Here is an 18465-nt window from a genome sequence, read left to right as displayed (position 1 = left end):
TTTCAGGAGAATTATACCTGCGAAATAATCTATGCACGGTAATTGCCCTGCAAAAGATTTATATCTGACCAAGGCGATTATAATATTGAGATAAAAATGTTATTCATTGTTGTCAATTAGAATCTTCGCGTAGAAACACGTACGTTGCCCTGCCCTGCAAAAGATCTGACCAAGGCATATATATTAAAAATTTATATCGCGGAATAGGAAAAAATCAGGCAATTACGGGCGTAAGAATAATATCTAATATAAGAATATCTTACAGGGCGTATATCTATATAATAGGGAGAAAACAAGCAGTGTTTAAGATTATTATTATTAGACAATTCAAACAAGACGGTGTGCCAAAAAGAAGTAAATGATCTCATCACACTAATACAGTAAAAGACTTCATTATTTATATCCAAATTATATTTTTAAATTCTAAATTTATATTCTTTTTATATAAAATTTAATATGCGTGATACTTGCGACAGTACTTTTTTTTAAAGAATTTTCGTCATTTCCACCGCCAAACACTCGTAGACAAAAACGTAACTCGGGTCCTTTTCGCTGTGTAAAACGTTACAAGACCAGCGCATAGGGACTTAAAAGGCAGTAACCGAAAATTTTTGCAAGTCGCAAATATTATGATATTAGTTTACTAAAATTCCAATTTTAAAAAGCCTTCATTAATCTTCCGAACGCAATCAAAGGTGCTGCAGTCGGCATGCCAGGGTAAGGTCCTGATGATCCTGCAATATCCACGTGAGAATACTTCAATGGACGGTCAGAATCAATGCCATGCTAACAAAAATTTAAAGATAGTGTTAAATTTACGATGATTAAATTTATGGAAGAAACGCGAAGGTTTAACCCTCTGAAACTTTTCTTAAGGAAAGAAACTTATTTTTGTGATTTGAATGTTTTTTTGTTTTTATTAATAAAACAAGTCCTCTAGCTACTTTTTAAAGCAATTATCAAAATTTTATTCGTCATTTAGTAACTCCAGAGCCATTTTAGCTGTTTCACGAAAATTAAATCAAGCGGGCTTGCCCGTTTACCGAGATCTCGCTTGTTCCTCGTTTTCCTCATATTTTTGCTCATCCGTTTATATGGTCAAACAGGCTGGCTCGGTAAGCGAGATCTATTTCTCAGAGGCGGGATCCTGGTAGGCGGGATGAACATTCTCTCATATAAACAGTAACAAAGCGTACTAGCCCGCCTAGGCGAGATGGTTTATGATGCTCAACTAATTAAAATCTTTTGTTTTGAAAAGTATTTCTTTTGTTCTTAATGTTTTCATTGTTCAGAGCCAGCCCGCCTAAATGAAGTAGTTTTTTTATATATATAAACACAAGTTAAAAGCCAGCCAGTTTACGTAGCCAGCCTGCCTCTATATAAACAGCCCCTTAGAACGTTACCAAAAAACACGAGGGCAAAAAATTATCACGGTGATTCGCACAAAATTTGTAATTAGTTAATTTACTGTTTAAATAAGGTTTTGCAACTAAAGTAAGCCAAGTAAATTTTGTTTAAAAACCGTTCTATATTTACCTTATCGAGTCCAGAAGAGCGAATCATAAAAGCTGCAGGGAATTGGTGGCCACGTGGGGTGCCAGATGATGGTTTGTTGTTACACTGTATGACATCCTCGTATTCATTTCGACCAGCAACGAAATTGTAATCCTGTGCGTAACAAAAATGAGAAGTGGAGAAAATTACAGTCGCGTTTGATACTTCTTAAAGGTAAAAAAATACAAATTTAAAGGGGTTTGCATCCAACAGCATCGATTCGAGAAAAAAGGTTTTGAAAATAAAAGAATAAGTTTTAAGGTTCTTTAACTTTTTAAGGTTAACTCTGCTCACAAACATAATATTTTGTGAAAGGTAAAAGTTTTCTGTTCGCAAAAGTTTATATTCGCAAAGTAAATGACTAGCGAATTGTTTACAAAACGGTAGACAGAAAACTTATTACCCCTTTAACATTTTTACATTCTGTAACGTGGACAATATTTACCCATTCAGAATTTTACGTACATTTCAAGAATATTTTTTAAACCTAAACATGCGAGGATGACTCTTGCCGACCATGTCTAGTCTAGAGAATTACCTTATTTTATTTGTCAAAAATAAAATCCATTCTTAGTGTGCTTCAAATTAACCCATTAACACAACTTGATAAAATGTGTGTTCACTAACCTCTCGTCTCAACATTGAAACTTCAAATGGATTAGAAAGACTTGCGCCAACTAAAAAACAACAAAACAAGATAAGAACTGACACTCGTTCGGAGGAACTTTTAATGCGACACATAGAACATACTTTGTTGAATATGTCTTGCAAATCCCTCTACTTCTGCTGGTCCATTATCTAACACGATCTAAATTATATCCAAATTTCTTTACCTCTCAACAACAACAGCTGACACACTAACATAGGTGATACTTACAGAGTACGCATCACCCATGGCGATGATTGCATGTCCTGTCAAAGTTGCAATTGTAAACAAATGTGGCTTCACTTCTTCCAACGCCTTAAAGGTAAAACTAGTCTTGCTCACATTCTTATTGTTCTTCATAATAAATGTTACATGACCTTCACATCCAAAGTTATTAACTGTGATCTAATTACGTTTCGTAGGCCTTCAACCACAAAAATTTAAGTGTGTGATTTCTTTAAATCATTTTTAAGAACTAATCCACTATAGAAAAGAATATTTTTGTATATGGTCCCACTTAGTTTTCTTAGGCAATCCTCTACATACTATGTAATTACCTATGTGCCCAAAGTCATCAACTGTAATATAACTACCTGTTGTTTTGTGTGATGCAGCGGGTCAGTCATTGCCATTCTACCTTCAGCATCAGTGTTACCAACCCTGACTCGAACACCGGCAGCCGAAGTGATAATTTCGTCAGCAACGTAGGCATCTAATAAGAAAAAAGTAACAAGAACGGTAAGCTCATTATGTGATTTGTGGGCAGTGCGTCGGGCGTTGAAATATTACCAAAATTCCCATGGTTTGTTTGAAGTTTACTAGAGAGGAATGACTATTTCAAATCTATCGAATATTCTAAAAATAATTTAATTATACGGGATATGCCATCATGTTTTACAGTTTATAGGAATATGAAAATACGTAGCGTTCTAACTTTGTTAAATTTGACCGAAGTTAAACGCTACTTGAAGTAATGAAAAATCATATAAACAATCTTTAGAAACACGTCGACCAAAGTGATTGGTCTAAGTTCACTTCGGGTCCAATGTGATCCGTCTCTTAATGAAATGAATTTACTCCCCGTCAAAGCCTAATTTGACCAGAAAATTTCTTGCTGGAAATAGAATAAGAGTACACGAAAAGGACAAACCTGCTCCGATACTATTCCTCACCATAGCCATGCGACCAACAACTTTAACACCCTTGGGCTTCAGGTGAGCTAGCATCTAGAACATAATATTAACAACTGTTAAAAAGATGCTACTTAAGCGACAGCAGACTCAAAAATCACTTACCCCAAATATCCCAGCTACTGTTGCCGCACCACATTTGTCACTGAACAAAAAAAAAAAGACATTTATGTTGCTGTATTGTTGCACCCAAACACAGCACCATATTTTAAATGTTTCAAGGGTGGGGGCACTGTCATTGGGGAGATCCACTTTTGTTTTTCAGTAGTTACTTGTAAAAAAGGGTCAATTTTTTTTTAAAAGGGAAATTCATGTACGCATGATCTCCAACAAATGAAAGTAAAAATATATTTACCGATGCATACCAGCCATATGCCCACCGGCTTTGACATCTGCACCACCGGTATCGTAAGTTACACCCTAAATAGCAAACAAGAAGTTAGAAAATCCTAGAAAGTAAGCCTAATATGTGTGGTTCAGGTAAACACTTAATGTGTGGATAATAGATCTCCATTTGAAAACACAAGTACGCAAAGCATTAAGATATAATTTCCCAATTCCGTGAGTGAGCAAAAATTTTATCAAACTTTTAACTTGTGGTGTTACTCAGATTAAGGTATTAAGGTGTATATTCATATAACAAAAAAGAAGAAGAAAAAACAACCTTTCCCACAAAAAGATAGGTCTCTTTAATTTCATCGCCACAGTATTCTAGGTAGATTATACGACCTCTGTGTCTTTCGATGTCTAAAATACACAAATGGTTTACGCAAAAATAGTAATTTTTCCCTCTTTTTTGTAAAACTGCATTAACAAAATTAACTTACGATCAGCACAGCGGTTAACAGCAGCAAACAGTGGGTAATCTTTCTCAAAAGCATCTTGGCCTTTTGTTACATTTATCTAGAAGAAAGGTTATCTGGTGTATTGTCCAAACTACGAAGACTACATATGCCTAAACTTGTTCAACCTTTCACCTTAATACAAGTATCTTTAAACATTTTTGCAACATATTGCTCCGTCCTTTCTGCAGACATTCGTTCAGGATCAGACCCACCAATATCTCGGGCGATCACTCTACAAAAAAACACGAAAGCATAAAAATATGTGCCGGGTATTTCGAAAAAAACCTTGTGCATAGATTATGAAAGCTAGACATATATTACAAACCGTCCAATTTCGATTCCAACAGCTTTTTCAACCAACGCGTCCCCCTGAAGTTAAACAAAATATATAAAAATTTTATTAAATTAAAGCGTTCCAGAGAACTTAGTCATGAGAACTTGGTCATAATTGACTTTCTACCTCTGTTTTTTTAAGCTCCAACGAGTTGATTCCTAATTTATTAATTTTCGTTGCTTTCTCTGGTTGTGCTTCTCTGACTTCAATTGGCTAAACAAAACATCACATGCAGTTAATTGTTTACAATTTATAGTATTACCTAAAATTTGAGGGTTTCCTGTGTGTAAAATTAACCGAACACAGAAAATCTATAACATAGCCACATCTGGAAATATAATGCAAACATGCAGTAGAATATTTGTATTTCATACGGAACAAAAACTATGTTACTGTAGGGCTTTGTGGAGTTGAGAGACATAGTAAGGCTTTGTAACTCAGCATTTACACAAACTTTGTGTAAACAAGCAGAACACATATTGATTGGACAGTAACATTCAAAAAAAAATCTTCTCCAACTTCTTCTTTTACATTGTTTGTAGGTAGCAGAAATTTTTCATTTCTCGAAATCTAACTTAGATTTCCTAGATAATAAGCATGCCAAAATCCTTTGAAATGAAAGATGAATTAATAACAAGCAAAGACTAAGCAATATTTTTAACTAACCACGTATACAGCTTCACAAGCAGCTAACAAGGACACAAGAAGGGCATCTTTGTACTTTGTCGAAGTTAAATGTTGATCAGCATGATAAACTACCAGCAGTGGTGATTCTTTTCCAGCTCGCAATGCTCTGTAACATGAAATATATACATATAATATAAAAGCTCAAAGTCAGGGCAAAAATAATAATCAATGTCAGGTCATTCTCCTTAATTTTTTGGATATTTATTAAATAAATTCCTAAGTTGGCAAATCAATTTCAGAGAAGTCAATGAATATCTGTAAAGTAGCAGCTCTTCACAGACTAGGCACATTTCTTTAATCGTGCACCTTAAATTAACCTAAAACTAAAATTTTCAAAGTTGACTTACATCTACATTCCTAGTGCTATTTTATACTTTATTCATGTTTGTGTAACATGTTTTGTACACTGTATTGCATGCTGTTTTGTTTTTACCATCCAACATTATTCATAAACACCACATGCACCCAGACTTACAGAGTAAACACAAAACCATGTGGTAAGGGATCAAGTATTGAATGAATAGGACATATGCAGTAACCCGTAAAAAAGCTGTATTTTCATTTATTCAGATATTTTGTATGTAGTCCAAAAATAAGTGACAGGAATGCACCAGAGTCCAAGGTATATATATTCCGTAAAGTTTCCCCATCCCTACTTACCGTTTGATTCCAGCCAATGCAGCATCTTGGTATCTTCTTACGTCATCATAATCACGATTGACTGGGCCAGTGGGAGACCACACCTGACCACAAAAATAAAATTACAAATCTATACTCATTCAGAATGAGCAGTATTTTTCATCAAATTTAATAAGTTTACTGAGCCCTTTTAACTTGAAAACACAACTGTTCCCCTACCATAAATTTGACAGCACCTTCTGCTAAACTAGTTGCTGTTACATTTGATAACACACTTTGATCATTCTAAAAAAATTATTCATGAGTCAGCACCATCAAAAACATGCGGTTAATATCAGCTTTAGAGTTAAATGTATTTACTGCTGACAATGCTTTTATTGCTTGCAAATATGGTTTAGTAAATGCAGCATAATGCTCCTGTTTCAAATTTTCTCCAACAACTACTACAGAGTCGTAAGCATCCGTAATCGCTTCTGCATACTCGATTGTGTAACTTAGACGAGCCATACCTAAGAACAAAAAATCTGGAATACAAACAATATTAAATCCATTATTGAATACTTGTGGTAGAGTTAACTCTTTATATACCAACTCCTCAGTTTGTGGATTGGCTGTTAGATAGAGGTTAACAGTTAAATGGTAATAAGCTGACCTGAACAAACTCCATCACCTGTTGTCCAGGTGACCAAGGAGCACATTTATCAATTAGACATGGTTTGCAGCCAAAAAGTTAGCTAATAGTGCAAAACCACACTTTTTAAAGTCTGGAATAATGCTAAGGCAATCAACAATTAATGTATCTCAGCCATCAAACTAAAGCTGGAGAACTTATACAGATAGCATAGAATACTTCATCCTGACAACAATTTCAAGTACCATACTTTTACAAACACTTTTATTACTTCCTAAGCTAAAAAGAATACTACGAACACAGCCATTGGTGAAGTTGACTTGTTGCTTAACCACAGTGCAACTAATTCTCTGCCCCATTAAAAATAAATCTACTCTCCGAATCATGGTTGCAACCTTATGTAAACATTAAACTTACTAACATATCATAGTTTACCCCAACAAACAGAAGGATGCTGCAACTGTCTACACAGAACTAATGTGTTATCCACTGAGTTCCAGTTATTGGTAAATGATAAATGCAAGAGAGATGAAGTGGTGAGAAGCGACTTTTATAGTTCTATGAACAAAAACCAACAGTTGCAGTTGAAACTGATAAAAAAAGGACAAAGTGTTGACTTTCGGGTATCCCAACGCAAAAAAAGCACAATAAGATTATATGCAAACAAACAGAAAATGGTCCGTGAGTCCATGAATTCAGATCACCTGCCTCAATCAAACTTTGAGCAAATGAAATATAAAAATGAAATAACTGAAATACAATTGGAATTTGTTGTCAACTGATGGAAATACAGGCAGTTTATTCTGTGAAGGTTAAAAATCACTTTAAGGCTTTAAAGAATCTCAGTGACGAAAGAACTGCTGGCACAATATATATATATTTATATCAAAACATAGTTTTACTAGCCTACAAGGAGTCAGGTGAGCCATACATGTCTCTGTTCAAAAACAACAAAAAAAAAGAGAAATTTGTTAGAGACCACTGAAGCATCTGATAATGCTCTTGAGGAAAACCGAAAACTTTTTTCTGCTGATGTCAGCATTTTTCACATGATGTTATCAGAACTTTTAAAATTGTTAAGAAACCATTACCAATATAAAATTGCACTTAATATTTTGGCATTTTATTTTTATTTTCTGTTACAAAAAAAAGCTCTTGTATCATGAAGTTAGGTGTTCTGTGCATTTGTTTATACCAAAACAACAATCCATAGATGAAGAATTAGCACGAACCACACATTTTCTTCTGGTGGTGATGTTAGGATAGTGGCAATAATAGTGACATGAATGACTTATAACATATCTTCCGTTTTTGCACATTAAAATTGACATAAGTACCAACAAAATCCAAGCATTAAAGAGTATATGATGAAGGTAAAAAAATAAAAAGGACAAGCCTGTCAAAAAACAACAAATAAACCTACCAACTTATCAAAATTGCTCTGAATGTCTTTTGATGGAAAATATTAAATTTGAGTTTATTTACTGAAACAAAATGGATTGTTGAACAACACCTTAGATAGGTTGAGAGGAAGTATTTTAACAGCCTGAACTAAATATATATATTCTAAATTTAATTGCCACATTAAGACTGTTAATGATCATACCTAAGAACAACATAATAATAAGGTATATAATAGACGAAAAAGGGTAACTGAACATTTATAAACCACACAAAAAAGAACATAGTTAAGGCTGAAATACACTATCATTTTTCAATGATCATTTTCCAATTATCATTGAAAAGAGACAGTGTATACAGAAAAAAATGTCATTTTTTACACTCTCATTTCCAATGATCCTTAAAAATTAAAAGTTGAACATGTTCAACTTTTAATTTTTCAATGACATTTTTTTCTATTGTTTTAAATCGAATCCATTGTTCTCACACAAATGTTTGTTGCACGTGATATAGGTTTAAGGCGTAAACATAGTTGAAAACAAAGATTTGAACAAGATAATTCACCCGAGAATGAAGACGAAAGAAGCGACTGAAAATTTTATTGAGATTTGGAGAAACCATCCCAGTTTGTGGGATACGGGACAGAAACGAGAAGGGAAGAAGTCACAAGGTATTCAAAGGTATCCCACATGATAAAAACTTCAAAGTTGCCGCTAGTTTCACTTTAGCAGAAATTGGGTCTCGTGAATGCATTGTTTTTTTTTCTCAATGTCAACTTCTATGAGATTAAGGAGCTCATCAAAAATATTCGGCGGCATTCTTAAAAATCGCGTATACTCTTCAATTTCCTCCACGCGCAGTTCATACATGAGAGTATTGTGCCAAGTTCATTTCGACTATTTAACCACGGCTTCACCCATACATTTCTTTGCTTTCTTTTCCTACGTTTGACTCTCTTTTTTAATAATATATACACAGCAACAGCAGTTGCTATTTCTTCTTCAGAGTCCATAAGAAAAACATGCTCAAGTTTTATGTTTTTAATAATAGTGCATTTGCGCCAAAATTTGTCATTTTTGATGTCATTGGAATGTATCATTGAAAAATGATAGTGTATTTCAGCCTTTAGATATTAAACAAATCTGATAATATAAACTGACTGTAAACAAACATGGCGTATATGGTGGTGTGACAGAAAAAATTACATAGGACGATAAAAACTAGTTAAACTTGCGAGAAAAGGTGTGTACACAATTTATATTCCTGCTTATAAAATATAGAGCGCATGATTTAAGCAGTTTGCAATTGAGAATATTTATATAATATTTATATAATTAAGAGATTGTTTTATTTTTTTTTTTAAAAAGCAATTTTTGCATTCAATATATTTGTATTTAAAGATTTTTAGACTGGATTATGTTGCATAAATTAAGTCACATTTGAGAAATAGCATGATATGGGTTGATTTAGAACTGTTAAGACGAGGAAAGGAATTGTTGTTTTCGGTAAAGCAGCTACTAACATTGGTTACTTTAATCAATCAATATTTTTTTTGCTAAAAACACTACAATTTCAAGCTGCAGAAGACGTTTATTCAAATTACTAAAGAAACTTTTGCTTTCAGCTATGATGGATTAAACAGGCCCAAAATTTTGTCAAGCTTATTCGCTAAGTTCTAACTGTGAAAAACACTTATAACATTTTACAAAAAGATGAAAAATTTAAACACTGTTTTAAACAATGTTTATCAAACATAATATACATGCTTTTGAAAAAGAGGATTCATGTAAAATAAAGCTAAAACAAAACATGCATGTTTGCAGAGAAATTCATTGTAAAATGATAGCTCATTCCAGTTAAAATGCGCATACATGCAGCCGACAACAATGGCATACCCATCCTGGGTGTATTCCTTTGTTTGACAGAAATTGACAACACTGGCAGGTTAATTAAAACTCATCAAATAACATAATGTAACAGATGACCCAGGCAAGTGTTTATCAGACAAAAAGCCTCAACTTTATTCTATCCTTTTTTCTAATAATTGGAGAGGCCTCTCCTTTGATCAACCATATCAACTCCTTGATTGAGAGAACTAGACCTCTATACTACAAACAGAGACATTGCAGACATAAGCACTACATCTCCGTTTAAACCTGAAATTAGCTTCCGTCTCAAAGTAAGGCAATTTGAGAACAATTTTAAAATTAGTTACTTGATTACTATGATATTAGTACGTTTAACTACCAACTACAACCAGGTAATTTAAAAAAAATTTTTACCAAGAACTTCTCCTAAAACCAAAAATTCCCAGGGCGTAATCCAGCGTTCTCAGTAGCCGCAGCTATTTCCCAATTAAAATTTATCTCATTTCCCAACTTATTGGAGGAGCCAATTATATTTACTACAAAATATGGGACTTAAGGTGTGAGTATACGAAAAAATGGGTTTTAAAAAATTTTTTTTTCAGTGATTAGATAGAAAAAGATCTGGGCTTTAAAATGGTGCAAAAATATTTTCAAAAAAATGTATTTAAGACAGCTTATTATCCCCCCAAATTTTTTTTTTTCATAAATTACTTTTTTGTTATGTGATAAAGATCAAATATTTGTTCACACGTATTCATCTTGGGTATCAATTTTTACTACTCAATTATGTTCAAGGTTATAAATGATAGCCAACTCAAAGAGGAAAATGATTTTCGTATGTAGTTAAAAGATTCTTTTGAAGTTTTTCTCCTATTTCCCATAAGGATATTTTCTTTTTCTTTTTTGTCTTCCGAAGTTACATATAATTTACTGTGAAAAATATTGCAAAACTAGTTTATAAGTTAACAGCGAATAAAAATGTTCTATCGTCATAAAGCTTTTATATCATCAAAAAAAAAAAATCAAAAAAAATCAAAAAAAAAATACTTGAATCACCAGCTAAAAGAAGATTAAAGCAAAAGGTTTTTACTGCCGATCGTCAAGCTAGCACTAGTCAAAAAGATTTTTGTTTCTAGAGTTTGTTTTTGTTTTATCCATACTCAACTGTTTATAATTGCGAAGGTGAGTGAACAGGTGCAGCATAAACAGAAGATGTGAAAAAAAATTGTTAACAAATAGTCGTTACCATAGTGATAAATTATTATGCAGAAGTATAAGATTTTTGTAAGAAAATAAGCTCTTTTTCACAGTGTTAAATTTTTAAGAGAGTATTTTTTTAAATCTCTTTTACAAAACTATAAAGGATGTGGGGTGGAAAGCACGGTTAGCGTGGAGAGGAATGTTTGATCTAAAACGCTTTTTTTTATTTCTTGAGAATGAGTAGAGCGTGAGTTATGATGAGTTTTCTGACAACTAGAGACTTGTTGTGGGGAAACATGATTAAGGAAAATTGAACTGCGAATGGGGTTTTCCTAAGAAAGCTAGAAAAATGTTTGCTGGCAAGGGTATTATAGAACGGATTTTATCAGCAATAGAAGAGAAAAAATTATTGAATTCATTTGAAATTTGACCAGGATTAGAAGAAACAAAACCATTGATGTTCAGGGAGGTGGGAACAAAGTTATTACTTTGTTTTAGTGAGATAATGGACCTTACACCTTTCCATACATTGGATAAATTATTGAGATTATTATTAAAGATTCCTATAAAAATTACACTTACTTTGCTGGCAAAGAGAAACAATCCTATTACGATATTATATTTTTCTTTATGAATAGCTTTCTGAATAGGATTTCTACAATGCAAAAAGATCTATATAGACGATTTCTAACCTCGATTGAGCGGATGATACCACAGGTCATCCATGGAGAATTGAACTTTTCGCTGTACTTTTTACTTGGGGATTGTTTAAATGGCGCATGGAGATCTAGTAGTTCTTTAATTGCTTTGAAAAAATTATCAAATGTGGCATTAACATTTTGACAAGGTATTTTCAACACATCATCCCAATTAACCTTATCAAGATCATCATGAAAAGCACATTCATTAAAGTTCCTCCAATCACGGCTGCAAATAGGAGTAGGATTATTTACAAGTCTGTCACTCTGATTTAGTACAAGAAATTGCGCAAAGTGATATTACCAGATATAGTACTGGTTTCTGATGATGAACAGAAAATGTTGTCAATTATAGTTTGGAAGAACGATGTAATACGAGTTGGAAGACTGATATGAGGTAATAAGGTAATAAGGAAAAAGAGGAAATAATGTCAAAAAAAGTTAGTAATACTTGGAATAGAAGTAACTTTTAAAAGGTTAGCATTGAAATCACCTAAAAGGATTAATGTTTTATTTTCAAGTGACATCTTTTTCCAGAAGGGGTGTAAGGAGTTAAAATCAGTAAGAGACATACAAGGATGTCTATATATACATCCAACAACAACCAGTTTATTTTTATGTTGGAATTCAATAAATTTTGATTCAAGTTCTTTTGCTCTATATGTAAGAGCATCTAAATCGGGCCAACTAGAATATTTGATATTCTTAGATACATATAGTAGGGCACCACCTTTCCTACCTTCACAGGGAGTATGCTCTAAAGAGTAATTGTTAAGAAAATAGTTTGATGATGGTACATCTTGATGAAATTTTGTTTCAGTTATACCAATGACATCAAACTTGTGATCCAATTCGTCAAGACATTGCTTAAGTTCACCAAAATGTAACGATAAAGAACCAATATTCAAGTGAAAAAAAGAAGTATTTGTGGAATGTGAATTCTCAAAAGAGAATTCATTAGAATTATAGTACTTGCAATTGACTACAGACATATCCGTATGTTCGCTCATAAATTCAAAACAAAACAAAAGCATAGCAAGAAACATTGTTTAAAAATAATACTCTGAGCGAGAAAAAATTTAACGCAAAGGCCATTGAATTTTAACAACAAAACTAATTATAGTAACGCGATTTTAATCTTGATATATTCAAAAAACACAAGCTCCTTTAAAAAATAACAAATCCAATGATCAAAATATTTAAAAAAAACTAATGCTACTTTTAAAACTTTTAGTAATATTTCTTTATCATCGAAACATATTTTTTAACATAAAAGTTCTTTTAAAGCAACGTTTAATAACGCAAACGGAAAAACCCTACGTTTGGGATAAGATTTTGAAAACAAATTAAATTTTAATACCGAAGAAAGAAAAAATCTAAAAATATAACTTTTGACGTTCTGGAAAGAACAAAACACTCATTGTGAGAACATTTGTTTAGATTTTAATACCGTAGAAAGAGTCTAAAAATATAACTTTCGACGCACATAAAAGGTGAAAACGCTTGTTGTGGAAACATTTTGTTCTGGTGAGAATAAAAAGATACAAAGTTAAAAAGTGTTTTTTCTAAAAAATAAATCTTGGAAAAAGAGTTAGTACAAATCAATGTTTTAACATTATTTGAATTTTCTCTTAAAAGATTTAAAAAATGCTTCCAACAAACAATGCTTCTCACTGTCTATTTAAGTTTTCGCACAAATCTTTTATTTAACAAAACTGTCAAACAATGGCTTGCCGTGTCACATTGGTTAGAGTCGATAACATTTTAAATACCTAAAACACTATCTAACGAAGCTTTCCTATCGCTGCTCTTTGTTCTTAAATTTTTAAAATGCGATCTAAAAGAGCATTTCTATCACCGTTTTTCGTTTTTAAACTTTTAAAATGTGATCTAAAAAATCATTTCTATCACCGTTTTTAGTTTTTAAATTTTTAAAACGTGATCTAAAAAACCATTTCTATCGCCGTTTTTCGTTTTTAAACTTTTAAAACGCAATTTCTATCAAAATTAAAGTTTCAATCTTTGTTAAAATATAATTATTTTCTATCGCTTAAAAGCTTTATTTAACGCGCACAACCAACAATGCCTTCTCGTTAGTTTATTTAGTTTCCATGCAAAACTTTTATTTAATAAAACTATTAAACAATGGCTCTTCGTGTCACATTGATAGAGCTGATAACATTTGCAATTATGCTATTGAGAATAGTTATGTTAACACTATTTAACAATAGTTACACACAGTTATAATAAGCTATTTTTTCTTCAAGAATCTTTTGTTTATTATGCGTAAGTTTATGACTTACAAGACTCGCAAGGTAATTAATAAGAACAAAAGACAAACAACTACCACCTCCGAGAAAAAGGTGTGAAACTTGAGCGTACGCGTACGCTTCCATCTGGACTGTACTGTAAATCTTCTAATCTTACTTGAATTTATCTTGTCTGTTGTGAATATCTAAACACTGATGATATACAAATAATCAGGATAATCAGGGTGTAGTAGTCTTTTTAAAAATAAAATGCGTACCACAAAGGTAAACATATATATTTCCCTCATGTTTTTACATGCTACCATCCTTATTTAAGCAATAACCCATCTTTTACACGGATTATTATATATTATTATTATTATTATTATTATTATTATTATTATTATTATCCAGGCTTTTTTTCTTCATGCTAAAACTGGAACATTTATATAAAGCACAACTAAGATGCATTTTGTTTCTTATCTAACTACTTTTTACTAACCTTCAGCACCTTGTATAAGGTTGTTTTCACTCTGCTGCGAAGAACGGAGAATGGTAAAGGGCCCTGGGAATAAAGTTGGTATGGACCCTGCACAAGATTTCCTACCCTGGTTAACATGTGGAGCATAACTTATTTTTTTGCTTGCAAACATAGGGATCTATTCTGACCCAACTTAGAACACGGCCCGTCTTAAGACAGGACGGACCATCTTTGGACACGGTGTCCCATCTTTTGACACGGTGGCCCATCTTTTGACATGCTGCCCCGTCAATTGACGGGCCATGACCAACTTGCGACATGGCGTTAAAAGATGTTTGCATACTTCAAGACTTTGTATTTAACATAAACTAACTCCAATAAAGTGAAAAAACTGAACTGCTCCAACTTTTGCCGAGATATTGTTGTATATGGCTAGCTGAGATTAAATCAAGTTATGCATTTCAAGATTGTTGTGGGTAGCAAAAACAACACTATTGGGCAACTCTTGGTGCAAGACCATATCTGCGAACGCATTTTAAAAAGCAATTAGCTAGAGACTTCCTTGTTGAATGATTGGAGATTTTTATGTGCATAATGACTAGCTAAATAATTATGACTCATATATCAAAATATAACATTTAGCTCAGTGTAATCTCATATTATATATACAGCAGGTAGCTTAACTAAGCTGTTGTTTAAAGGTTACCTCCCGCTAAAAATCAAGTTTAGCTCATATGAAAGATCTTTGAAAGTTGTCTAGAAATCTTTTTATTTTTTTTCAAAAATCTTTATCCGTTCTCGAGATATTTGTCTTAAAAGTAGCGCTAATTATGCGAAATTGTGACGTCATGAATATGCATTGAGCATAATTATGGTAACTAAATAAAAAAAAACTATGTAAAATGTTCAAAACCCGTCAAAGTGAACGGACAGAAAATATTTTTAACTCTATATTGCTTTTCAAAAATGTTAAATTAACTCCCTTGCAGAGCATACTCATGACATCATGCATAATTAGTTAATCTTCTTAGTCCAAATTCTAAAGAACCAATCAAGGATATTCAAATTCCTAGACAACCTTTTAAGCTCTTTCATATGAGCTCAACTTGATTTTTCACGGGAGGTAACCTTTAAGCTATTTTGCTATGTTTATTTTTCAATATAATATTTGATGGAATTATTGCAACTTGACCTATTATGTAACTTGAGAGCGAGAATCGTTTTGGCTGGGGCATCCATGATTGAAATATTTTGTTATATATTCAAGAAACAGAAAAACTGACTATGATTTAAAGAAATATTATAAGTTAATTTATATTTTATGTGATCGGTGAGTCCTTAAGCTCCCATTTGAGCTACAGAAATCTTTTTTGAAATTCCTGCCCAAATGGACAACAGCATTATGTGGGGATCAAACACACAACCACTTGGAAATGAGTCATACGCTTTACCGACTGTGCTACTAATATTTGTAAATTTATGTCTGTGTTTGTTCAATTTTTAAGGAAAAAAATTATGACATTGTATTTGTGTTGCTAATTACTTCAGCTATATTTGTAATAGATTGTATTTAGAGAATTCATGATTTATTTTCCTCTGTATATTTTTTGTTTTCTTCTCCTCTCCTATGACACTGCATTTGTCCACAGTTGGACCAGACCTGTCCTCAATTTTTTTAAAATTTGAAACAGTGTGTTTCCCATGTTACAAGGCTTAACTTTAGTCTGGGAGTCTTCAGACTGACCCATGTTGTAGCTGCAAAAACTGTCAAAAGTTGGATCTGACCTTTTTTTACTACGATTTTTGAAAACACAAGTGCCCTTTGTCAATAGTTGGGCCTGTCCCATCCTATGACACAGTCTTCTAAAAGCATGGGAATTGTTTGTCAATAGTTGGGCCTGTCTTATGACACATTTTCTAAAATTGCAAAAGACCTTTGTGTACAGTTAAGTATGTCTCATCTGATGACACGGCTTTTAAAAGCAAGAGATTCCTTCGTCAATAGTTGGGCCTTACCAACTTCTTAAGACGTATTTGCATACATTTGTCCAAAAGTTAGGCCGGGCTGTCAATAGATGGTTCATCCCAATTGCAAACGCACCGACCTGTCTTTTGACGGGCCGGCCTGTCTAAACACGGGCCAGTCCCGCATCCAAAGTTGGGCCGGTGTCCGTAGTTGGGTCAGAACAGATCTATTCCTATTCTGAAATCTTTTATATATTTTTAGCCAGCCAGTCAGATCAGAGTGAACACATTTGTTAACAAAAAACTCCTGTGCTTTCGTCTTGCAAGACCTCAAGAACATAAGCAAAATTAAATGTAAATAATTTAAATATAGCTACCATTTAAATCACTGGTAAATAAGATCGTCCCCTATGAACCTTCACGCGTAACACTGGCACAAAAGTGAAAGTGTTTCGAGTAGATACCGACAAATTGTAATTATAATTTACAGAACAGAAGAAAACCAAAGTGGGTAAAAGTGTGCAGAATTGTTCCATTCGGAGTGTGCAGCTATACGGAGTACGGCTCCGTATAGGCATGCGTATACGAAGTATAACTTCGTATAGCGACATGTTTACTCCGTATAGACGGAAATATTTAAATATCTCAAGGCCGCGAGCGGCGCGGACAGCTTTGAGAGTATAATGCCGAGACTGGTTTGGCTAGACATTAGCGAATGCAGCATGAGCGTCGAAGTCTAAACTAAGCATTCTAATTAATAATTTACTCTATTCCAGTTTAGAAAATTGTGCCTAAAACAAGCAAATAATTTGTGTAAGAAGAAAAACGTCTAAAATATGAGACAAGCATGCAGGTTACCAATTACCGCAGATAACAGTTCCATCTAATAAAAGTTCGAGTTACCGGGTGTTCGAGTTACCGGCAGTCAAACTGTATGATGTAGTTTACTATTTGCGTTTTGTATATGAAGTTTATTTTTATGATTTCCATTATATTCATTCTAAGCTTTACAACTTTGTTTTGTATGTTTCTATATGCAATAAAACTAACCATGCAATCAATAACTTTTTATTATGTAACTTTAAAATTGTGTACTTTTATACCAGCCTTTGTAAACCTTAACTCATTAACAATACATCGAATTCTGCTCCTACCAAACATGTCACACTCCGCATACTAAGCATCTCACATTCCATATACTAAGCCTGTCACACTCAGTATAGCAATCACGTCACACTCCGTATATCATGCTTCGTATATGAAGCATGTCACAGTCCGTATGGCATACTCCGTATAGAATACTCCGTATGGCATAGTCCGTATAGCATACTCCGTATGGCCTACTCCTGTTAGTAAATTCTGCATACTCCCCATAGCGAATTCTGGATAACATACTCTCGGTATCTCAAAATCTATAGCTATGCCATAATCCTTTTTTTGCAATCAAAATAATGTTCCCACACTCCGTATAACTACAATGTATGTTTACCATGGATAAAAAGTAGGAAAAATGACGTGCTTGTCTTTTTAACTTGTTCTTTATGGTGATTATTTTTTATTTTTTTTCGTAAATAGTTTTAAACAGTCATATATTGCAATATTTCCACTTTAAGAACATTCGTTGGCAAACTCCGTATAGCTAAACCAAACTCCGTATAGCAGCTATACGGAGTATTACTCCGTATAGAAAACACACTCCGTACGTCACAGAATTACTCAAAATTATGTGGTTCTTGCACTCTAACTAAAGGTAAACACTAAAGATCGGGAAGCACTTCATGGAAGGATCCATTTAGTCTGTGAATATGTCGTATCCGACATTGTCGTATTCTTCCAACGACATCCGACACACGACGTTAAGCAATTTATCAACGTCGTAATGTTGTTAGCACATAATACTGCCTAGTATACATACTAGTGCCTAGCATAATATCTTTGTAATATACAGTAATACAGTGTAGTACATAGTAATATCCCGTATTTTACACTGTATTACTTTGTAGTATATTCAGAAATACACTGTAATGCCTTGTAGTATTCGGTAATACACTGTAATACCTTGTAGTATTCAGTAATA

General features: G+C 33.2%; 1 protein-coding gene across 3 annotated transcripts; it reads right to left on the bottom strand.

The window, feature by feature from the left end:
- Positions 1-302: 302 nt before the first annotated feature.
- Positions 303-16906, bottom strand: LOC130646197 (putative aminopeptidase W07G4.4). Of its 3 annotated transcripts, none has more exons than XM_057452352.1 (19): positions 16766-16906; positions 6256-6404; positions 6115-6180; positions 5917-5999; positions 5236-5362; positions 4696-4782; positions 4561-4604; positions 4368-4467; positions 4218-4293; positions 4055-4137; positions 3746-3810; positions 3496-3535; positions 3351-3426; positions 2794-2912; positions 2432-2515; positions 2305-2362; positions 2182-2231; positions 1537-1668; positions 303-786 (listed from the first exon to the last, which is right to left on the bottom strand). In XM_057452352.1, the coding sequence occupies exons 2-19, from the start codon at positions 6400-6402 to the stop codon at positions 658-660; spliced, it is 1566 nt and encodes a 521-aa protein (XP_057308335.1). In that variant the 5' UTR covers positions 6403-6404; positions 16766-16906; the 3' UTR covers positions 303-657. The 3 variants fall into 3 exon arrangements, with proteins under 3 accessions (XP_057308335.1, XP_057308333.1, XP_057308334.1); XM_057452350.1 differs by lacking the exon at positions 16766-16906 and adding an exon at positions 14445-14610; XM_057452351.1 differs by lacking the exon at positions 16766-16906 and adding an exon at positions 6948-6970.
- Between the last annotated feature and the right edge of the window lie 1559 nt (positions 16907-18465).

The sequence above is a fragment of the Hydractinia symbiolongicarpus genome, chromosome 5 (genome assembly GCF_029227915.1).
Source record: "Hydractinia symbiolongicarpus strain clone_291-10 chromosome 5, HSymV2.1, whole genome shotgun sequence".
In the NCBI taxonomy this organism is placed as follows: domain Eukaryota; kingdom Metazoa; phylum Cnidaria; class Hydrozoa; order Anthoathecata; family Hydractiniidae; genus Hydractinia; species Hydractinia symbiolongicarpus.
The sequence above is the reverse complement of the archived record's forward strand: the minus strand, read 5'-3'. Positions and strand labels throughout refer to the sequence as shown.

What these genes read in the sequence shown, in the direction of transcription:
- LOC130646197 (XM_057452350.1), bottom strand. Translation starts at nt 14,595, where the DNA reads ATGTTTGCAAGCAAAAAAATAAGTTATGCTCCACATGTTAACCAGGGT. An exon ending in CCATGGGTGATGCGTACTCT is followed by an intron (nt 2,363 to 2,431) that starts GTAAGTATCACC and finishes GATATAATTTAG; the next exon opens with ATCGTGTTAGATAATGGACC. An exon ending in GCTCTTCTGGACTCGATAAG is followed by an intron (nt 787 to 1,536) that starts GTAAATATAGAA and finishes AATTTTTGTTAG; the next exon opens with CATGGCATTGATTCTGACCG.